Consider the following 24,873-nt stretch of genomic DNA (forward strand, 5'->3'; position numbering starts at 1 on the left):
ATCTATCATCCTCTTCAAAACCTAACCTTATTCAGCACCTAAATTTTATCATAAATACAATTTTTAGTTGCAACATAAAATGTAAAACCACTGTATTATTGAAGATCTATTCTTTCTTGTGGGGAGAGTGTGTTCAATATTTTAGAAATATTTACGCTTTTTCTGTTGTTGTTGATATTACATGTGTTCTTTTATTAAAATATTTTAGTTTTTTTTTCTTAATTTTTTGGTTTTTTGTTCAACTTGTTCTTTTATTAACTATATTGGTATCTGACTCGTATCGGTTTATTACTCGTTTTCTTTTTTATTTTAATATTTCATATAGATTATTGTTTTTTTCCGTAGGTACATAATTCAACAGTTTTTGCTCTTATTGTTAGGCATGTGTTATTTCAACTTGTATTACGTACAGAGTTTTTGCATCAAATAAGTGTTCTGTTTGAGTTTTTTTAAATAGTTATTTGGAGTTTTGAACAAAATAGTTGTTTAGTTTAACTAGAGTTTATAATCAGTGTTTAGGACATGATGAAAATAAGTAAAACATTGTTCAAATATGATGAATTGAAAATATGATGAAAAATAACGAATTTAAATGAATAAAGAACTATATGAAAACATATTAACATTTTTTATATAAAAATTTAGTATATCATGTATTTCTTTTCAATTGTCGCTTTGTTTAAAGGTTACTTCCTTAAACTTATAGAATAATAAATAAGTATAAAAAACAATTAAAGTATCCAGAATAAAAAAATAATACAATGCATAAATCGTGTTAAAATATCAGAAGTCTGACTCTTAGAGTGATATTGTTTAACAGCTGTATGGCATTCATCATATGTGAACAAGCCATTTGGAAAGCCTACAATGGTGATACCGCCGACCAGCAAAAGCAAGATTGCCGCAATAAACCAGAAAATTTGCTATCGAACAAGAAATAGGGAAGCGGAAATGGTGCTGGATCGTTTCAGGTCGTTCCAAACCGGCCATTGTACCAGAAAACATTGATGCCGTGCGTGAACTTATAATAAAAATCGTCATGTGACATACCGTAAGATTGAAGCATCCTTCGGCATTTCTTCCACCAGCATACATTCGATATTGCTTGAACACCTTGACACAAAAAAAGGTTTGTTCTCATTGGAATCCGCACAAATTGGCAATCGCTTCAAAAAGGCTCGTGACTAATGCGACGAAATGTTGAAAAAAACGATGGTGGTGTTTCAAAATACGTTTAAAAGATTGTCACAGGTGGCGAATCGTAGATCTCTGCATATGAGACCGAAATAAGATAATAATCGACCGTGTGGGTCTCGGAAGTCGAGCCAAATCCAGCAAAAGTTTTTCATGGGAGAAGCACTTCGAAGCAAATGCTCGCCTGTTTCTTCGACAAAACTGGTCATAGGTTGACTGCTCCGCTTGCGCAACGTAGAACGACCAATTCTGAGTGGTACACCACAATTTGATTGCCTGAAATCTTAAAAGAAATTCGAAAAACGAATCTTATTCACCATGACAATGTGAGCTCTCACCCCAAATCAATTTCGCCGCCCGAAAATGCTGTTGAAGCGTTAGGAACCATGTTATGAAGGTGTCTCAACCAGGTGTTTCGACAATTGGTTCGCATGCAAAAGAGTATAGATCATATTGGAGGGTCTTTGAATACGTGGAAGAAGCACCTCAAAGCAAATGGTCGCCTGTTTCTTTGGCAAAAAGTGCGAATCTGACGACTTTTCCTTTAGGAGATCAATTCTAAATGGTACACCACAATTTGATAGGCTGAAGTCTTGGTATAAATTCGAAAAACAATCAAGAGAAAACGGAACATTGTTCGCCATGACAATGTGAGCTCACACATATCGGCTCAAACCAGCACCTTTCTGACCGGCCAAAATGTCGAATTGATGGGTCATCCGCCGCACTTAAGACCCTAAATCGGCAGCTTGGTTTATAAGGCAGATATATCTAAATATAGTATGATCTGAACCATATTTTAGTCGGATGTAGTACATCCTTAGTACAACTACCTATTTCAAATTTCACCGAAATCGGTAAAAAATCCTCCCTAAATCGGCAGATTGGTCTAACATGCGTATAGAAGGCATACGAGTCTGTGCAATATTTCTACTCAATATCTCAATTTTTAAATTTAAAGGACGGACATCGGTAAATCGTCTAAGAATTTTACGACGATCAGAATATATATACTTTGTAGGGTCGGAAATGCATATTTCGATGTGTTGCAAGCGGAATGACTTAATGAATATACCCCCCATCCTATGAATAAATGAATTGAATGGTGAACATTGTAGAAGTCATTGTGTAATTTTTCAGTCTATTCGGATAAGAATTGCGCCTTGTAGGCGCTCAAGAAGCAAAATCGGGAGATCGGTTTATAGGGGACCTGTATCAAGCTATAGATCGACTCAGACCATATTCTTATGGAAATGGATGACTTATGTTGAAGGTCATGGGAGAAGCCATTGTACAAAATGTCTGCCAAATCGGATAAGAATTGCGCCCTCTAGAGGCTCAAGAAGTCAAGATCCTATATCGGGTTATATGGCAGGAATATCAGGTTATTTATCGATGTGCGCCATAGTTGTTGGAAGTCACAACAAAACACCTCATGCAAAATTTCAGCTAAATCGGAGGAGATTTGCGCTCTCTAGCGTCTCAAGAAGTCAAGATGCAAGATCGGTTTATGTGGCAGCTAAACCAGATTATGAACCGATTTGGACCATACTTCGCACCATTGTTGGAAGCAATAAAAAAATACCTCATGCTAAATCAGCCAAATAGAATAAGAATTGCGCCCTCTAGAGTTTCAAGAAGTCAAGATCCCAGATCGGTTTATATGGCAGCTATACCAGATTATGTTAGAAGTCATAACAAAACACCTCAAGCAAAATTTCAGCCAAATCGGATGAAAATTGCGCCCTCTAGCGGCTCAGGAAATCAAGATCCCAGATCAGTGTATATGGCAGTTATACCAGGTTACGAACTGATTTGGACCATACTTCTCACAATTTTTGAAAGTCACAACAAAACACCGCATACAAAATTTCAGCTAAATCGGAGGAGAATTGCGCCCTTTAGAGGCTGAAGAAGTTAAGATCGCAGATCAGTTTATATGACAGTTATACCAGGTTACGAACCGATTTGGACCATACTTCGCACAATTGTTGGAGGTCACAACAAACTACCCCATGCAAAATTTCAGCCGAATAGGATAAGAATTGCGCCCTCTAGAGGCTGAAGAAGTTAAGATCCCAGATCAGTTTATATGGCATCTATACCAGGTTATGAACCAATTTGGACCATACTTCGCACAAATGTTGGAAGTCATAACAAAATACCTCATGTGAAATTTCAGCCAAATAGGATAAGAATTGCGCCCTCTAGAGGCTGAAGAAGTTAAGATCCCAGATCAGTTCATATGGCAGCTTTATCAGGTTATGAACCGTTTTGAGCCATACTTAGCACAGTTGTTGGAAGTGATACCAAAAGACAATGTGCAAATTAGAGTCAAATCTAAAAGTTGAAGAAGTCAAGACCCAAAATCGGTATATATGACAGCTATATCAGGATTTTAACCGATTTGAAGTGATTCCAAAACACTAAGTGCAAATTTTCACTCAATTCGGACGAGAATTGCGCCTTCCAATGGCTCAAGATGTCAAGAGGCAAGATCGGTTTATTTGGCAGCTATATTAAAACATGGATCGATTTGGCCCATTTACAATCCCAACCGATCTCACTAAAAAAAATATTTGCGAAAAATTTCAAGCGCCTAGCTTTATTCTTTCGAAAGTTAGCGTGCTTTCGACAGGCAGGCGGGCGGACATGTCCAGATCGACTTAATATGTGATGACGATCAAGAATATACATGGGGTTTTAGACGCATATTTCGAGGTGTTACAAACAGAATGACGAAATTAGTATACCCTCATCCTATGGTGAAGGGTATTACAATTATATCGTATAGACTAAGCAAAGGAAGACTGTTTGGATAACGGAGAATACAACTTGAATACAAGTTGAAGATGAAATGTGCTGCTTCTCTTTTCAGAGTCCTTAGAATTGTAAGAAAATATTCGTAAATGAATGTTGAAATAAAATGTTTGTCTTTTTTCGTTTTTGTTCTTTGTAGTGTTTTATTTGTAGTAATTCTTAGGAAAGAATTTCATTTGATTTGGCAGTTAACGTTGCATAAAGTATATATAATAGTTGTAATAATATTCGTGGTTATTTCATTATTTATACATAAAATTAGTAAATAATGTTAAAACATATATGCATATATAGAATAATACATCGTGGAAACCAAAAATGTAACACTTAAAGCTATGAATCTTTTTTGGTTTTTTGTGTTGTTCACCTATTCGTCTGACGAAAATACAAAGTGTGTTTGTTTGTAACTTAAATCTAGCCACTTAAGTAGATAAATTATAAACTAATTTAAATAGAGTAATTCAATTAACTCTTGAGTGGTCGACCGTATATGTTGCAAAACAGGATATTGAAAAAAAAAACTGATATAGTATGGCAATTTAATTAATTTTGAGGGACAAATCAATATGGCATGTGAAATGAAACTATTTTCATAAAGTATGGACGGTCAAAGGGCAAAAACAAAGCTAAGTAATAAAAACTTCAAATACAGCAGTTAAGGTATTAAATTAATTAAAATTGAAATCTATATTAAAATGTTACATTAAGAACATGTATGTATATGAGAGTAAAGCTCTGCTGGGCCATACTTTTTATGCCACCCATCATGAATACAGTATACAAAGTTCCCCCGACAAAGTTTCATCAGGTATGTTATCAGCCAAAATATGACAAACGTATAAGGAAATGCATTATTTGTTATAAGGGATCCACACTCTCAATTACATGGCCTGTTTATAATCCTTATGACTTACGTCAATAAAACTTCATATCCTAGAATAAAAAAACCAACACTCAGAACTTCGACATCTATAAGAGATAGTAACTAAGGGTGAGGTGAAAAAGGGTCAGAACAATGGAATGATGCAACCCCTTGAAAGATACATCCCAGGTCAATAAGATAGATACATCCCACTGAAGATCCTTGCGTACGTATCCTTCTAGTACGTTAAGGTACATTCAGATGTCAGACAACGTATGGGCAATACATTTTCAGGAAACACTTAAAGTACTCGTGGGTTTCCATTTGCTGGAAAACTCACCCACGAGCAACGTGGCTTCGGGAGAGGTTGTCGCTGATGTGCATTCATGGGGGATTGTTGGGATTATTAAGTTCTTTAAATCGTCAAGACCTGATGAGGTATCACACCATTTCTGAAGGCTACTTTCAATTCATCGTAATATTCGATGTTTGGTGATCTAATCAATCCAAGAGCTCATCATCCATCACAGCGTGAAGAAGGCAATCCAGCTCATGGTGCTGGCAACAAATGAACTTGACTGTGGTGTGACCTTTCAAGTAAACGCAAGAATAGCTAGAATGGCACGAGCGTTCTAGCGTGCTTTGCAGTTAAACTTTACAACAGGAGTGAAATCACTCCTCTCAATGATGTGACGGAAGACACGAGTGAGGTGCAAAAGAAACGTCATGTCGTCTTTCTAGTCGCCTGTTTCTTCAATCTGACTTTTACCATTTCTGAAGGCTGCTTTCAATTCATCATTACAGCTCAATTCCTACATAAGGAAGAACTCGACGTTTGGTAATCTAGTCGATCCATAAAGCTCATCGTCCATGACAACGCAAAGAAGGCGATCCAGCAACTTGAGTGTGGGGTGCCCTTTCTATTCGAACATTTGCTATAGTCGATCGATTTCGATTTCAATCTTATGTTGATATTTTTGCATCTTTTGAATACGAAATAAGCGAATGCGCGCTTGATTTTTGAAGAAAAAACACAGGAGTTGCGCAGTACTGATTTTTTTTGCCACAATCTTCAATACGGTGCACTCAGCTCGAAATTTTTTTTCGCATCAAAAATTAAAAATGTTGACAAGGGGTTAGCCTTTGCAAAAAATGGCCAAAAAAATAAAATGTGAAATTTTAAGTAACGCAGTTTATTTTACGAATCTTCTTCAAATTTCGAACTGCGGAATGCTCTAAAATTTTCGAAATTCGACAAAATGAAGGAGTTACAGCGTTTCAGGCCGTGAAAAAGACTTTGAATTTTTACGCACAAAAAAATTTTGTTTTTACGATGTTTTTCGTAAAAATTTTTACAATATTGGAGCATTCAGCACCACTTCGGAAGAGATTTTCTTCACGAATACAACGGTGTCCTCGGAATATACAAGTTCGAAAAACTAAACAAGTTACAGTAATTTTAATCTCATGTTGATATTTTTGCATCTTTTGAATACGAAATAAGCGAATACGCGCTTGATTTTAGAAGAACAAACACAGGAGTTGCGCGGTACTGATTTTTTTGCCACAATCTTCAATACGGTGCACTCAGCTCGAAATTTTTTTTCGCATCAAAAATTGAAAATTTTGACAAGGGGTTAGCCTTTGCAAAAAAAATGGCCAAAAAAATAAAATGTGAAATTTTAAGTAACGCAGTTTATTTTACGAATCTTCTTCGAATTTCGAACTGCGGAATGCTCTAAAATTTTCGAAATTCGACAAAATGAAGGAGTTACAGCGTTTCAGGCCGTGAAAACGACTTTGAATTTGTACGCACGAAAAAATTTTGTTTTTACGATGTTTTTCGTAAAAATTTTTACAATATTGGAGCATTCAGCACCATTTCGGAAGAGATTTTCTTCACGAATACAACGGTGTCCTCGGAATTTACAAGTTCGAAAAACTAAACAAGTTACAGTAATTTTAATCTCATGTTGATATTTTTGCATCTTTTGAATACGAAATAAGCGAATACGCGCTTGATTTTTGAAGAACAAACACAGGAGTTGCGCAGTACTGGTTTTTTTGCCACAATCTTCAATACGGTGCACTCAGCTCGAAATTTTTTTTCGCATCAAAAATTGAAAATTTTGACAAGGGGTTAGCCTTTGCAAAAAAATGGCCAAAAAAATAAAAAGTGAAATTTTAAGTAACGCAGTTTATTTTACGAATCTTCTTCGAATTTCGAACTGCGGAATGCTCTAAAATTTTCGAAATTCGACAAAATGAAGGAGTTACAGCGTTACAGGCCGTGAAAACGACTTTGAATTTGTACGCACGAAAAAATTTTGTTTTTACGATGTTTTTCGTAGAAATTTTTACAATATTGGAGCATTCAGCACCACTTCGGAAAGAGATTTTCTTCACGAATACAACGGTGTCCTCGGAATATACAAGTTCGAAAAACTAAACAAGTTACAGTAATTTCAATCTCATGTTGATATTTTTGTATCTTTTGAATACGAAATAAGCGAATACGCGCTTGATTTTTGAAGAACAAACACAGGAGTTGCGCAGTACTGATTTTTTTGCCACAATCTTCAATACGGTGCACTCAGCTCGAAATTTTTTTTCGCATCAAAAATTGAAAATTTTGACAAGGGGTTAGCCTTTGCAAAAAAATGGCCAAAAAAATAAAATGTGAAATTTTAAGTAACGCAGTTTATTTTACGAATCTTCTTCGAATTTCGAACTGCGGAATGCTCTAAAATTTTCGAAATTCGACAAAATGAAGGAGTTACAGCGTTTCAGGCCGTGAAAACGACTTTGAATTTGTACGCACGAAAAAATTTTGTTTTTACGATGTTTTTCGTAGAAATTTTTACAATATTGGAGCATTCAGCACCACTTCGGAAAGAGATTTTCTTCACGAATACAACGGTGTCCTCGGAATTTACAAGTTCGAAAAACTAAACAAGTTACAGTAATTTTAATCTCATGTTGATATTTTTGCATTTTTTGAATACGAAATAAGCGAATACGCGATTGATTTTTGAAGAACAAACACAGGAGTTGCGCAGTACTGATTTTTTTGCCACAATCTTCAATACGGTGCACTCAGCTCGAAATTTTTTTCGCATCAAAAATTAAAAATTTTGACAAGGGGTTAGCCTTTGCAAAAAAATGGCCAAAAAAATAAAATGTGAAATTTTAAGTAACGCAGTTTATTTTACGAATCTTCTTCAAATTTCGAACTGCGGAATGCTCTAAAATTTTCGAAATTCGACAAAATGAAGGAGTTACAGCGTTACAGGCCGTGAAAACGACTTTGAATTTGTACGCACGAAAAAATTTTGTTTTTACGATGTTTTTCGTAGAAATTTTTACAATATTGGAGCATTCAGCACCACTTCGGAAAGAGATTTTCTTCACGAATACAACGGTGTCCTCGGAATTTACAAGTTCGAAAAACTAAACAAGTTACAGTAATTTTAATCTCATGTTGATATTTTTGCATCTTTTGAATACGAAATAAGCGAATACGCGCTTGATTTTTGAAGAACAAACACAGGAGTTGCGCAGTACTGATTTTTTTGCCACAATCTTCAATACGGTGCACTCAGCTCGAAATTTTTTTTCGCATCAAAAATTGAAAATTTGACAAGGGGTTAGCCTTTGCAAAAAAATGGCCAAAAAAATAAAATATGAAATTTTAAGTAACGCAGTTTATTTTACGAATCTTCTTCGAATTTCGAACTGCGGAATGCTCTAAAATTTTCGAAATTCGACAAAATGAAGGAGTTACAGCGTTTCAGGCCGTGAAAACGACTTTGAATTTGTACGCACGAAAAAATTTTGTTTTTACGATGTTTTTCGTAGAAATTTTTACAATATTGGAGCATTCAGCACCACTTCGGAAAGAGATTTTCTTCACGAATACAACGGTGTCCTCGGAATTTACAAGTTCGAAAAACTAAACAAGTTACAGTAATTTCAATCTCATGTTGATATTTTTGTATCTTTTGAATACGAAATAAGCGAATACGCGCTTGATTTTTGAAGAACAAACACAGGAGTTGCGCAGTACTAATTTTTTTGCCACAATCTTCAATACGGTGCACTCAGCTCGAAATTTTTTTTCGCATCAAAAATTGAAAATTTTGGCAAGGGGTTAGCCTTTGCAAAAAAATGGCCAAAAAAATAAAATATGAAATTTTAAGTAACGCAGTTTATTTTACGAATCTTCTTCGAATTTCGAACTGCGGAATGCTCTAAAATTTTCGAAATTCGACAAAATGAAGGAATTACAGCGTTTCAGGCCGTGAAAACGACTTTGAATTTGTACGCACGAAAAAATTTTGTTTTTACGATGTTTTTCGTAGAAATTTTTACAATATTGGAGCATTCAGCACCACTTCGGAAAGAGATTTTCTTCACGAATACAACGGTGTCCTCGGAATTTACAAGTTCGAAAAACTAAACAAGTTACAGTAATTTCAATCTCATGTTGATATTTTTGTATCTTTTGAATACGAAATAAGCGAATACGCGCTTGATTTTTGAAGAACAAACACAGGAGTTGCGCAGTACTAATTTTTTTGCCACAATCTTCAATACGGTGCACTCAGCTCGAAATTTTTTTTCGCATCAAAAATTGAAAATTTTGGCAAGGGGTTAGCCTTTGCAAAAAAATGGCCAAAAAAATAAAATATGAAATTTTAAGTAACGCAGTTTATTTTACGAATCTTCTTCGAATTTCGAACTGCGGAATGCTCTAAAATTTTCGAAATTCGACAAAATGAAGGAATTACAGCGTTTCAGGCCGTGAAAACGACTTTGAATTTGTACGCACGAAAAAATTTTGTTTTTACGATGTTTTTCGTAGAAATTTTTACAATATTGGAGCATTCAGCACCACTTCGGAAAGAGATTTTCTTCACGAATACAACGGTGTCCTCGGAATTTACAAGTTCGAAAAACTAAACAAGTTACAGTAATTTTAATCTCATGTTGATATTTTTGTATCTTTTGAATACGAAATAAGCGAATACGCGCTTGATTTTTGAAGAACAAACACAGGAGTTGCGCAGTACTAATTTTTTTGCCACAATCTTCAATACGGTGCACTCAGCTCGAAATTTTTTTTCGCATCAAAAATTGAAAATTTTGGCAAGGGGTTAGCCTTTGCAAAAAAATGGCCAAAAAAATAAAATGTGAAATTTTAAGTAACGCAGTTTATTTTACGAATCTTCTTCGAATTTCGAACTGCGGAATGCTCTAAAATTTTCGAAATTCGACAAAATGAAGGAATTACAGCGTTTCAGGCCGTGAAAACGACTTTGAATTTGTACGCACGAAAAAATTTTGTTTTTACGATGTTTTTCGTAGAAATTTTTACAATATTGGAGCATTCAGCACCACTTCGGAAAGAGATTTTCTTCACGAATACAACGGTGTCCTCGGAATTTACAAGTTCGAAAAACTAAACAAGTTACAGTAATTTTAATCTCATGTTGATATTTTTGCATCTTTTGAATACGAAATAAGCGAATACGCGCTTGATTTTTGAAGAACAAACACAGGAGTTGCGCAGTACTGATTTTTTTGCCACAATCTTCAATACGGTGCACTCAGCTCGAAATTTTTTTTCGCATCAAAAATTGAAAATTTTGACAAGGGGTTAGCCTTTGCAAAAAAATGGCCAAAAAAATAAAATGTGAAATTTTAAGTAACGCAGTTTATTTTACGACTCTTCTTCGAATTTCGAACTGCGGAATGCTCTAAAATTTTCGAAATTCGACAAAATGAAGGAGTTACAGCGTTTCAGGCCGTGAAAACGACTTTGAATTTGTACGCACGAAAAAATTTTGTTTTTACGATGTTTTTCGTAGAAATTTTTACAATATTGGAGCATTCAGCACCACTTCGGAAAGAGATTTTCTTCACGAATACAACGGTGTCCTCGGAATATACAAGTTCGAAAAACTAAACAAGTTACAGTAATTTTAATCTCATGTTGATATTTTTGCATCTTTTGAATACGAAATAAGCGAATACGCGCTTGATTTTTGAAGAACAAACACAGGAGTTGCGCAGTACTGATTTTTTTGCCACAATCTTCAATACGGTGCACTCAGCTCGAAATTTTTTTTCGCATCAAAAATTGAAAATTTTGACAAGGGGTTAGCCTTTGCAAAAAAATGGCCAAAAAAATAAAATATGAAATTTTAAGTAACGCAGTTTATTTTACGAATCTTCTTCGAATTTCGAACTGCGGAATGCTCTAAAATTTTCGAAATTCGACAAAATGAAGGAATTACAGCGTTTCAGGCCGTGAAAACGACTTTGAATTTGTACGCACGAAAAAATTTTGTTTTTACGATGTTTTTCGTAGAAATTTTTACAATATTGGAGCATTCAGCACCACTTCGGAAAGAGATTTTCTTCACGAATACAACGGTGTCCTCGGAATTTACAAGTTCGAAAAACTAAACAAGTTACAGTAATTTTAATCTCATGTTGATATTTTTGCATTTTTTGAATACGAAATAAGCGAATACGCGCTTGATTTTTGAAGAACAAACACAGGAGTTGCGCAGTACTGATTTTTTTGCCACAATCTTCAATAGGGTGCACTCAGCTCGAAATTTTTTTTCGCATCAAAAATTGAAAATTTTGACAAGGGGTTAGCCTTTGCAAAAAAATGGCCAAAAAAATAAAATGTGAAATTTTAAGTAACGCAGTTTATTTTACGAATCTTCTTCGAATTTCGAACTGCGGAATGCTCTAAAATTTTCGAAATTCGACAAAATGAAGGAGTTACAGCGTTACAGGCCGTGAAAACGACTTTGAATTTGTACGCACGAAAAAATTTTGTTTTTACGATGTTTTTCGTAGAAATTTTTACAATATTGGAGCATTCAGCACCACTTCGGAAAGAGATTTTCTTCACGAATACAACGGTGTCCTCGGAATATACAAGTTCGAAAAACTAAACAAGTTACAGTAATTTCAATCTCATGTTGATATTTTTGTATCTTTTGAATACGAAATAAGCGAATACGCGCTTGATTTTTGAAGAACAAACACAGGAGTTGCGCAGTACTGATTTTTTTGCCACAATCTTCAATACGGTGCACTCAGCTCGAAATTTTTTTTCGCATCAAAAATTGAAAATTTTGACAAGCCTTTGCAAAAAAATGGCCAAAAAAATAAAATGTGAAATTTTAAGTAACGCAGTTTATTTTACGAATCTTCTTCGAATTTCGAACTGCGGAATGCTCTAAAATTTTCGAAATTCGACAAAATGAAGGAATTACAGCGTTTCAGGCCGTGAAAACGACTTTGAATTTGTACGCACGAAAAAATTTTGTTTTTACGATGTTTTTCGTAGAAATTTTTACAATATTGGAGCATTCAGCACCACTTCGGAAAGAGATTTTCTTCACGAATACAACGGTGTCCTCGGAATTTACAAGTTCGAAAAACTAAACAAGTTACAGTAATTTTAATCTCATGTTGATATTTTTGTATCTTTTGAATACGAAATAAGCGAATACGCGCTTGATTTTTGAAGAACAAACACAGGAGTTGCGCAGTACTGATTTTTTTGCCACAATCTTCAATACGGTGCACTCAGCTCGAAATTTTTTTTCGCATCAAAAATTGAAAATTTTGACAAGGGGTTAGCCTTTGCAAAAAAATGGCCAAAAAAATAAAATATGAAATTTTAAGTAACGCAGTTTATTTTACGAATCTTCTTCGAATTTCGAACTGCGGAATGCTCTAAAATTTTCGAAATTCGACAAAATGAAGGAATTACAGCGTTTCAGGCCGTGAAAACGACTTTGAATTTGTACGCACGAAAAAATTTTGTTTTTACGATGTTTTTCGTAGAAATTTTTACAATATTGGAGCATTCAGCACCACTTCGGAAAGAGATTTTCTTCACGAATACAACGGTGTCCTCGGAATTTACAAGTTCGAAAAACTAAACAAGTTACAGTAATTTCAATCTCATGTTGATATTTTTGTATCTTTTGAATACGAAATAAGCGAATACGCGCTTGATTTTTGAAGAACAAACACAGGAGTTGCGCAGTACTATTTTTTTTGCCACAATCTTCAATACGGTGCACTCAGCTCGAAATTTTTTTTTGCATCAAAAATTGAAAATTTTGACAAGGGGTTAGCTTTTGCAAAAAAATGGCCAAAAAAATAAAATGTGAAATTTTAAGTAACGCAGTTTATTTTACGAATCTTCTTCGAATTTCGAACTGCGGAATGCTCTAAAATTTTCGAAATTCAACAAAATGAAGGAATTACAGCGTTTCAGGCCGTGAAAACGACTTTGAATTTGTACGCACGAAAAAATTTTGTTTTTACGATGTTTTTCGTAGAAATTTTTACAATATTGGAGCATTCAGCACCACTTCGGAAAGAGATTTTCTTCACGAATACAACGGTGTCCGGTAATTTTAATCTCATGTTGATATTTTTGCATCTTTTGAATACGAAATAAGCGAATACGCGCTTGATTTTTGAAGAACAAACACAGGAGTTGCGCAGTACTGATTTTTTTGCCACAATCTTCAATACGGTGCACTCAGCTCGAAATTTTTTTTCGCATCAAAAATTGAAAATTTGGACAAGGGGTTAGCCTTTGCAAAAAAATGGCCAAAAAAATAAAATGTGAAATTTTAAGTAACGCAGTTTATTTTACGAATCTTCTTCGAATTTCGAACTGCGGAATGCTCTAAAATTTTCGAAATTCGACAAAATGAAGGAGTTACAGCGTTTCAGGCCGTGAAAACGACTTTGAATTTGTACGCACGAAAAAATTTTGTTTTTACGATGTTTTTCGTAGAAATTTTTACAATATTGGAGCATTCAGCACCACTTCGGAAAGAGATTTTCTTCACGAATACAACGGTGTCCTCGGAATATACAAGTTCGAAAAACTAAACAAGTTACAGTAATTTTAATCTCATGTTGATATTTTTGCATCTTTTGAATACGAAATAAGCGAATACGCGCTTGATTTTTGAAGAACAAACACAGGAGTTGCGCAGTACTGATTTTTTTGCCACAATCTTCAATACGGTGCACTCAGCTCGAAATTTTTTTTCGCATCAAAAATTGAAAATTTTGACAAGGGGTTAGCCTTTGCAAAAAAATGGCCAAAAAAATAAAATATGAAATTTTAAGTAACGCAGTTTATTTTACGAATCTTCTTCGAATTTCGAACTGCGGAATGCTCTAAAATTTTCGAAATTCGACAAAATGAAGGAATTACAGCGTTTCAGGCCGTGAAAACGACTTTGAATTTGTACGCACGAAAAAATTTTGTTTTTACGATGTTTTTCGTAGAAATTTTTACAATATTGGAGCATTCAGCACCACTTCGGAAAGAGATTTTCTTCACGAATACAACGGTGTCCTCGGAATTTACAAGTTCGAAAAACTAAACAAGTTACAGTAATTTCAATCTAATGTTGATATTTTTGTATCTTTTGAATACGAAATAAGCGAATACGCGCTTGATTTTTGAAGAACAAACACAGGAGTTGCGCAGTACTGATTTTTTTGCCACAATCTTCAATACGGTGCACTCAGCTCGAAATTTTTTTTCGCATCAAAAATTGAAAATTTTGACAAGGGGTTAGCCTTTGCAAAAAAATGGCCAAAAAAATAAAATGTGAAATTTTAAGTAACGCAGTTTATTTTACGAATCTTCTTCGAATTTCGAACTGCGGAATGCTCTAAAATTTTCGAAATTCGACAAAATGAAGGAGTTACAGCGTTACAGGCCGTGAAAACGACTTTGAATTTGTACGCACGAAAAAATTTTGTTTTTACGATGTTTTTCGTAGAAATTTTTACAATATTGGAGCATTCAGCACCACTTCGGAAAGAGATTTTCTTCACGAATACAACGGTGTCCTCGGAATTTACAAGTTCGAAAAACTAAACAAGTTACAGTAATTTCAATCTCATGTTGATATTTTTGTATCTTTTGAATACGAAATAAGCGAATACGCGCTTGATTTTTGAAGAACAAACACAGGAGTTGCGCAGTACTGATTTTTTTGCCACAATCTTCAATACGGTGCACTCAGCTCGAAATTTTTTTTCGCATCAAAAATTGAAAATTTTGACAAGGGGTTAGCCTTTGCAAAAAAATGGCCAAAAAAATAAAATGTGAAATTTTAAGTAACGCAGTTTATTTTACGAATCTTCTTCGAATTTCGAACTGCGGAATGCTCTAAAATTTTCGAAATTCGACAAAATGAAGGAGTTACAGCGTTACAGGCCGTGAAAACGACTTTGAATTTGTACGCACGAAAAAATTTTGTTTTTACGATGTTTTTCGTAGAAATTTTTACAATATTGGAGCATTCAGCACCACTTCGGAAAGAGATTTTCTTCACGAATACAACGGTGTCCTCGGAATTTACAAGTTCGAAAAACTAAACAAGTTACAGTAATTTTAATCTCATGTTGATATTTTTGCATCTTTTGAATACGAAATAAGCGAATACGCGCTTGATTTTTGAAGAACAAACACAGGAGTTGCGCAGTACTGATTTTTTTGCCACAATCTTCAATACGGTGCACTCAGCTCGAAATTTTTTTTCGCATCAAAAATTGAAAATTTTGACAAGGGGTTAGCCTTTGCAAAAAAATGGCCAAAAAAATAAAATGTGAAATTTTAAGTAACGCAGTTTATTTTACGAATCTTCTTCGAATTTCGAACTGCGGAATGCTCTAAAATTTTCGAAATTCGACAAAATGAAGGAGTTACAGCGTTACAGGCCGTGAAAACGACTTTGAATTTGTACGCACGAAAAAATTTTGTTTTTACCATGTTTTTCGTAGAAATTTTTACAATATTGGAGCATTCAGCACCACTTCGGAAAGAGATTTTCTTCACGAATACAACGGTGTCCTCGGAATTTACAAGTTCGAAAAACTAAACAAGTTACAGTAATTTTAATCTCATGTTGATATTTTTGCATCTTTTGAATACGAAATAAGCGAATACGCGCTTGATTTTTGAAGAACAAACACAGGAGTTGCGCAGTACTGATTTTTTTGCCACAATCTTCAATACGGTGCACTCAGCTCGAAATTTTTTTTCGCATCAAAAATTGAAAATTTTGACAAGGGGTTAGCCTTTGCAAAAAAATGGCCAAAAAAATAAAATGTGAAATTTTAAGTAACGCAGTTTATTTTACGAATCTTCTTCGAATTTCGAACTGCGGAATGCTCTAAAATTTTCGAAATTCGACAAAATGAAGGAGTTACAGCGTTACAGGCCGTGAAAACGACTTTGAATTTGTACGCACGAAAAAATTTTGTTTTTACGATGTTTTTCGTAGAAATTTTTACAATATTGGAGCATTCAGCACCACTTCGGAAAGAGATTTTCTTCACGAATACAACGGTGTCCTCGGAATTTACAAGTTCGAAAAACTAAACAAGTTACAGTAATTTCAATCTCATGTTGATATTTTTGTATCTTTTGAATACGAAATAAGCGAATACGCGCTTGATTTTTGAAGAACAAACACAGGAGTTGCGCAGTACTAATGTTTTTGCCACAATCTTCAATACGGTGCACTCAGCTCGAAATTTTTTTTCGCATCAAAAATTGAAAATTTTGGCAAGCCTTTGCAAAAAAATGGCCAAAAAAATAAAATATGAAATTTTAAGTAACGCAGTTTATTTTACGAATCTTCTTCGAATTTCGAACTGCGGAATGCTCTAAAATTTACAGCGTTTCAGGCCGTGAAAACGACTTTGAATTTGTACGCACGAAAAAATTTTGTTTTTACGATGTTTTTCGTAGAAATTTTTACAATATTGGAGCATTCAGCACCACTTCGGAAAGAGATTTTCTTCACGAATACAACGGTGTCCTCGGAATTTACAAGTTCGAAAAACTAAACAAGTTACAGTAATTTCAATCTCATGTTGATATTTTTGTATCTTTTGAATACGAAATAAGCGAATACGCGCTTGATTTTTGAAGAACAAACACAGGAGTTGCGCAGTACTGATTTTTTTGCCACAATCTTCAATACGGTGCACTCAGCTCGAAATTTTTTTTCGCATCAAAAATTGAAAATTTTGACAAGGGGTTAGCCTTTGCAAAAAAATGGCCAAAAAAATAAAATGTGAAATTTTAAGTAACGCAGTTTATTTTACGAATCTTCTTCGAATTTCGAACTGCGGAATGCTCTAAAATTTTCGAAATTCGACAAAATGAAGGAGTTACAGCGTTACAGGCCGTGAAAACGACTTTGAATTTGTACGCACGAAAAAATTTTGTTTTTACGATGTTTTTCGTAGAAATTTTTACAATATTGGAGCATTCAGCACCACTTCGGAAAGAGATTTTCTTCACGAATACAACGGTGTCCTCGGAATTTACAAGTTCGAAAAACTAAACAAGTTACAGTAATTTTAATCTCATGTTGATATTTTTGCATCTTTTGAATACGAAATAAGCGAATACGCGCTTGATTTTTGAAGAACAAACACAGGAGTTGCGCAGTACTGATTTTTTTGCCACAATCTTCAATACGGTGCACTCAGCTCGAAATTTTTTTTCGCATCAAAAATTGAAAATTTTGACAAGGGGTTAGCCTTTGAAAAAAAATGGCCAAAAAAATAAAATGTGAAATTTTAAGTAACGCAGTTTATTTTACGAATCTTCTTCGAATTTCGAACTGCGGAATGCTCTAAAATTTTCGAAATTCGACAAAATGAAGGAGTTACAGCGTTACAGGCCGTGAAAACGACTTTGAATTTGTACGCACGAAAAAATTTTGTTTTTACCATGTTTTTCGTAGAAATTTTTACAATATTGGAGCATTCAGCACCACTTCGGAAAGAGATTTTCTTCACGAATACAACGGTGTCCTCGGAATTTACAAGTTCGAAAATCTAAACAAGTTACAGTAATTTTAATCTCATGTTGATATTTTTGCATCTTTTGAATACGAAATAAGCGAATACGCGCTTGATTTTTGAAGAACAAACACAGGAGTTGCGCAGTACTGATTTTTTTGCCACAATCTTCAATACGGTGCACTCAGATCGAAATTTTTTTTCGCATCAAAAATTGAAAATTTTGACAAGGGGTTAGCCTTTGCAAAAAAATGGCCAAAAAAATAAAATGTGAAATTTTAAGTAACGCAGTTTATTTTACGAATCTTCTTCGAATTTCGAACTGCGGAATGCTCTAAAATTTTCGAAATTCGACAAAATGAAGGAGTTACAGCGTTACAGGCCGTGAAAACGACTTTGAATTTGTACGCACGAAAAAATTTTGTTTTTACGATGTTTTTCGTAGAAATTTTTACAATATTGGAGCATTCAGCACCACTTCGGAAAGAGATTTTCTTCACGAATACAACGGTGTCCTCGGAATTTACAAGTTCGAAAAACTAAACAAGTTACAGTAATTTCAATCTCATGTTGATATTTTTGTATCTTTTGAATACGAAATAAGCGAATACGCGCTTGATTTTTGAAGAACAAACACAGGAGTTGCGCAGTACTAATTTTTTTGCCACAATCTTCAATACGGTGCACTCAGCTCGAAATTTTTTTTCGCATCAAAAATTGAAAATTTTGGCAAGCCTTTGCAAAAAAATGGCCAAAAAAATAAAATATGAAATTTTAAGTAACGCAGTTTATTTTACGAATCTTCTTCGAATTTCGAACTGCGGAATGCTCTAAAATTTACAGCGTTTCAGGCCGTGAAAACGACTTTGAATTTGTACGCACGAAAAAATTTTGTTTTTACGATGTTTTTCGTAGAAATTTTTACAATATTGGAGCATTCAGCACCACTTCGGAAAGAGATTTTCTTCACGAATACAACGGTGTCCTCGGAATTTACAAGTTCGAAAAACTAAACAAGTTACAGTAATTTTAATCTCATGTTGATATTTTTGCATCTTTTGAATACGAAATAAGCGAATACGCGCTTGATTTTTGAAGAACAAACACAGGAGTTGCGCAGTACTGATTTTTTTGCCACAGTCTTCAATACGGTGCACTCAGCTCGAAATTTTTTTTCGCATCAAAAATTGAAAATTTTGACAAGGGGTTAGCCTTTCCAAAAAAATGGCCACAAAAATAAAATGTGAAATTTTAAGTAACGCAGTTTATTTTACGAATCTTCTTCGAATTTCGAACTGCGGAATGCTCTAAAATTTTCGAAATTCGACAAAATGAAGGAGTTACAGCGTTACAGGCCGTGAAAACGACTTTAAATTTTTACGCACGAAAAAATTTTGCTTTTGCGATGTTTTTCATAGAAATTTTTACAATATTGGAGCATTCAGCACCACTTCGGAGAGAGATTTTCTTCACGAATACAACGGTGTCCTCGGAATATACATGTTCGAAAAACTAAACAAGTTACAGTAATTTTAATCTCATGTTGATATTTTTGTATCTTTTGAATACGAAATAAGCGAATACGCGCTTGATTTTTGAAGAACAAACACAGGAGTTGCGCAGTACTATTTTTTTGCCACAATCTTCAATACGGTTCACTCAGCTCGAAATTTTTTTTCGCATCAAAAATTGAAAATTTTGGCAAGGGGTTAGCCTTTGCAAAAAAATGGTCAAAAAAATAAAATGTGAAATTTTAAGTAACGCAGTTTATTTTACGAATCTTCTTCGAATTTCGAACTGCGGAATGCTCTAAAATTTTCGAAATTCGACAAAATGAAGGAGTTACAGCGTTACAGGCCGTGAAAACGACTTTGAATTTGTACGCACGAAAAAATTTTGTTTTTACGATGTTTTTCGTAGAAATTTTTACAATATTGGAGCATTCAGCACCACTTCGGAGAGAGATTTTCTTCACGAATACAACGGTGTCCTCGGAATATACAAGTTCGAAAAACTAAACAAGTTACAGTAATTTCAATCTCATGTTGATATTTTTGTATCTTTTGAATACGAAATAAGCGAATACGCGCTTGATTTTTGAAGAACAAACACAGGAGTTGCGCAGTACTGATTTTTTTGCCACAATCTTCAATACGGTGCACTCAGCTCAAAAATTGAAAATTTTGACAAGGGGTTAGCCTTTGCAAAAAAATGGCCAAAAAAATAAAATGTGAAATTTTAAGTAACGCAGTTTATTTTACGAATCTTCTTCGAATTTTGAACTGCGGGATGCTCTAAAATTTTCGAAATTCGACAAAATGAAGGAGTTACAGCGTTACAGACCGTGAAAACGACTTTGAATTTGTACGCACGAAAAAATTTTGTTTTTACGATGTTTTTCGTAGAAATTTTTACAATATTGGAGCATTCAGCACCACTTCAGAAAGAGATTTTCTTCACGAATACAACGGTGTCCTCGGAATATACAAGTTCGAAAAACTAAACAAGTTACAGTAATTTCAATCTCATGTTGATATTTTTGTATCTTTTGAATACGAAATAAGCGAATACGCGCTTGATTTTTTAAGAACAAACACAGGAGATGCGCAGTACTAATTTTTTGCCACAATCTTCAATACGGTGCACTCAGCTCGAAATTTTTTTTCGCATCAAAAATTGAAAACTTTGACAAGGGGTTAGCCTTTGCAAAAAAATGGCCAAAAAAAAAAAAATGTGAAATTTTAAGTAACGCAGTTTATTTTACGAATCCTCTTCGAATTTCTAACTGCGGAATGCTCTAAAATTTTCGAAATTCGACAAAATGAAGGAGTTACAGCGTTACAGGCCGTGAAAACGACTTTAAATTTTTACGCACGAAAAAATTTTGCTTTTGCGATGTTTTTCATAGAGATTTTTACAATATTGGAGCATTCAGCACCACTACGGAGAGAGATTTTCTTCACGAATACAACGGTGTCCTCGGAATCTACAAGTTCGAAAAACTAAACAAGTTACAGTAATTTTAATCTCATGTTGATATTTTTGTATCTTTTGAATACGAAATAAGCGAATACGCACTTGATTTTTGAAGAACAAACACAGGAGTTGCGCAGTACTGATTTTTCTGCCACAATCTTCAATACGGTGCACTCAGCTCGAAATTTTTTTTCGCATCAAAAATTGAAAATTTTGACAAGGGGTTAGCCTATGCAAAAAAAAGGCCAAAAAAATAAAATGTGAGATTTTAAGTAACGCAGTTTATTTTACGAATCTTCTTCGAATTTCGAACTGCGGAATGCTCTAAAATTTTCGAAATTCGACAAAATGAAGGGGTTACAGCGTTACAGGCCGTGAAAACGACTTTGGGTTTTTGCAAAAAAAAAAAAAAAAAAAAAAAGTCCTGCTTTATAGAATAAGACGGTCTTACTACCACTCAAGAGTGAATTTAAGGATATTAAATTAGTTTTTGCTCCATATCATGTTCAGCTGCTTGATATCCAACAAATAAAAACCATATCTTTTTAGGCATCCTCATTCTATCGTTTTTGCATTTCTTAAATAAATTGTACACATGTACGTACATACATAAGTATTTAAGGACTTGGAATGTATTTTATCCTTAGTTTATGAGCAATATAATACATAAAATATTTTCAATTGTTCTCTGTTTTATATTTTCCTTAGGTATTTTTAGGTTGGATAAACATTGAAACATTTCTTGTTCTTGGTATTTTGTGGATTTTGGATTTGGTTTAGTTTTTGTTTGATTTAGTAATTTGTAAATTCCCAAAATATTTTTTTTCGATTTTTTAAGTGTGTTGTTTTTTTTCTTCTTTTGTTTTGTTCATTTAATAATGACTGTAAATAAACAAATATATGTGTATAATATATATGTATGTATATATTTTATTTTTTTTTGTATTTCCTTTTGTAACAATGAACACAGATTTAAGTTTTGTTTTCTGTTTTTTTAAACATATTTTATTTCCATATACGTTTTTTTTTTTTGGTTTTAATTATATGGCTAGGTGTATATATTCTTTTTATATATAAATAAATTATTTTTTTTTTTAAATTTTTTTTTATTATATTTAATTTTTTATTATATTTTTGTTTTTGTCTGAGTAATTTTTAAAAATAGTTCTTATGCTTAAAAAGTAAACTATCATAGTATAACCGGTAGTTTGCATCAAATGCTACTGGAACGTCCTATACCGGTGCACACGCCCGATGTGGTGGTTATGTGATGGTTGCGCAACGTCAACTTATCAAAATTGGTCAGAGGCGTTTGCTTTGCAGATGCCTGAAAAGCAAACAAAACTCGGTTAAAAACATATGAAAATGGTGTTAAAGATAATAAAAGAAACCTGAGTATGGGGTACATGCAACTAAGTATTGTTGAAGTATTTGAAGCAAGAACCTTGTATAATAGGCATTCACAACGTTTAGGTTAGGTTAGGTTGAAAAGAGGTTGAGTTTACTAATACGCCACACCTGAGCCAGTGATCGTCTTACTGTGCTCTCGAAAAACTAAAAAGTTACCACGAACAAGCTAAAAGGCCGTCAGTTCGGCCGGGCCGAACTTTGGATACCCACCAACTCAAATATTTATGTAAACCACCTTTCGTCAAAATCCAGGGAAAAATGCATACCTTATGCCCCATAGCAGCTATATCGAAATATGTTCCGATTTGGACCAAATACTAATAAGTACAAGTCATTGTTCAATTAAGTATAACAAAATATTGGCCTTTTTTGTAGCTAAAAGTATCTAAAAATAACCCGATCTGAACCACATACGACACGGATGTCGAAAAGCCTAACATAAGTCACTGTGTAAAATTTCAGTGAAATCGGATTATAAACGCGCCTTTTATGGGGCCAAGACTTTAAATCGAAATATCGGTCTATATGTCAGCTATATCGAAATCTGGACCGATATGGGCCAAATTGAAGAAGAATGTCGAAAAGCCAAACACAACTCACTGTCCCAAATTTCGGCGAAATCGAACAATAAATGTGCCTTTTATGGCCCCAAAACCTTAAATCGAGAGATCGGTCTATATGGCAGCTGTATGCAAATCTTGATCGATCTAGGCCAAATTGCAGAAATATGTCAAAAGGGCTTATCTTAACTCACTGTCCCAAATTTCGGCGATATTGTATAATAAGTGGGCCTTTTAAGGCCCCAAAACCTTAAATCGAGAGATCGGTCTATAAGACAGCTATATCCAAATCTGGACCAATCTGGGCCAAATTGAAGAAGGATGTCGAAGGGCCTAACACAACTCACTGTCCCAAGTTTAATCAAAATCGGATAATAAATTTGGCTTTAATGTGCCTAAGACCCTAAATCGGAGGATCGGTCTATATGCCAGCTATATCCAAATCTGGACCGATCTGGGCCAAATTGAAAAAGAGTATTGAAGGGCCTAACACAATTCACTGCTCCAAATTTCGGCGAAATCGGACAATAAATGTGCCTTTTATAGGGTCAAGACCTTAAATCGATAGACCGGTCTATATGGCAGCTATATCCAAATCCGAACCGATTTGTGTCATATTGCAGAAAGATGTATCATAACTTACTGTCCCAAATTTCGTCGAAATCAGACAATAAATGCGCTTTTATGGGCCCAAAACCTTAAATCGAGAGATCAGTCTATATGGCAGCTATATCCAAATCTGAATCGATCTGGGCCAAATTGAAGAAAGATGTCGAAGAGGCTTAACTTAACTCACTGTCCCCAAATTCGGCGAAATCGGATAATAAATGTGGCTTAAGACCCTAAATCGGCGGATCAGCCTATATCCAAATCTGGACCGATCTGGGCTAAATTGAAGAAGGGTGTAGAAGGGCCTAACACAACTCACTGTCCCAAATTTTGGCTAAATCGGACAATAAATGCGACTTTTATGGGTCGGAAACTTTAACTCGAGAGATCGCTTTATATGGCAGCTATATCCAAATCTGAATCGATCTGGGCCAAATTGAAGAAAGATGTCGAAGGGCCTAACACATTTCACTGTTTCAAATTTCGGCGAAATCGGATAACAAATATGGGTTTTATGGGCCTTAGACCCTTAATCGGAGGAACGGCCTATATCCAAATCTGGACTGATCTGGGCTAAATTAAGGAAGGACGTAGAAGGGCATAACACAACTCACTGTCCCAAACTGTCGAGTGGCTTCACACATTGCACTGACCCAAATTTCAGCAAAATCGGATAATAAATGTGGCTTTTATGGGCCTAAGACCCCAAATCGGCGGATCGGTTTATATGGGTGGCTATATGAAGATATAGTCCGATATAGCCCATCTGCGAACTTAACCTGGTCAAACAAGAATCTGTGGAAAGTTTCAGCTTAATATCTCTATTTTTAAAGACTGTAGCGTGATTTCAACAGGCAGGATTTTCTCCGATCATTTCGCTGTTTTACAGGGTTACATGCGCATTCGTTGCCTACGCCCTTAACTCGGACCTGCGCCAACCAGAAAGGCTTGGGTTTAACCAGTTCTCTGGCCAAATCGTCTGCTTTCTCATTCCCCCTCACTCAACTATGGTCCGGCAACCAAACAATGCGGATAGTGCCATACTCAAAGAAGGCGTTAATCTCCTTCTTATAGGCCAAGACTGTTCGTGATCTTACCGTCCTGGTTGCTATTGCCCTTTTGGCCTGTTTACTGTCCATAAAGACAGTATTTCACGATCGCCGGGAACTCGTCCTGCAGGACCGTTTTATGATCAGGCAGTCTAAAACTGATCGCAGTCCTTTGGTTCTCAATGTAGACCCCCAGGCCCACTCTGTCTTCTAGCTTTAATCGATCCGTGTAAAATGATCTTCCAGATGGCAATACTAGGGATCCGTCAGTCTAAGACTGTGCCTCTGGCAGTAATGCACTCGACCTCAAGTGTCGTCTCAGGTATCCGTTCGGAAACCTCTTCCTTTCCTTCCAAGTTTTCTATCGTCGCCTCGATTATACCGCGATGGTATGAGCTGCTCCCATCCTCAATCCATTCTCCCATCGCCTTAAGTCTCTGGCCGTAGTGGCTGCCTCACACTTAATACGTATGTCAATTGGTCGGATATGTAGAATAGT

At 34.9% G+C, this 24,873-nt stretch overlaps 2 protein-coding genes across 4 annotated transcripts in view; one reads left to right on the top strand and one right to left on the bottom strand.

The window, feature by feature from the left end:
* LOC106086191 (sex-determining region Y protein-like) overlaps nt 1-24,873 on the top strand; it is a 74,173-nt gene that overhangs the window by 39,979 nt on the left and 9,321 nt on the right. The window lies entirely within an intron of this gene.
* Nucleotides 21,836-24,873, bottom strand: part of LOC106084795 (probable G-protein coupled receptor B0563.6) — a 253,318-nt gene continuing 250,280 nt past the window's right edge. For all 3 annotated transcript variants that reach the window (XM_059366543.1, XM_059366544.1, XM_059366542.1), the window contains one exon: nt 21,836-22,073. In XM_059366543.1, coding sequence (XP_059222526.1) covers nt 21,960-22,073 — 114 coding nt within the window. In that variant the 3' untranslated portion in view covers nt 21,836-21,959. The remainder of the gene's footprint in view (nt 22,074-24,873) is intronic.

The sequence above is a fragment of the Stomoxys calcitrans genome, chromosome 4 (genome assembly GCF_963082655.1).
Source record: "Stomoxys calcitrans chromosome 4, idStoCalc2.1, whole genome shotgun sequence".
Taxonomy (NCBI): Eukaryota; Metazoa; Arthropoda; class Insecta; order Diptera; family Muscidae; genus Stomoxys; species Stomoxys calcitrans.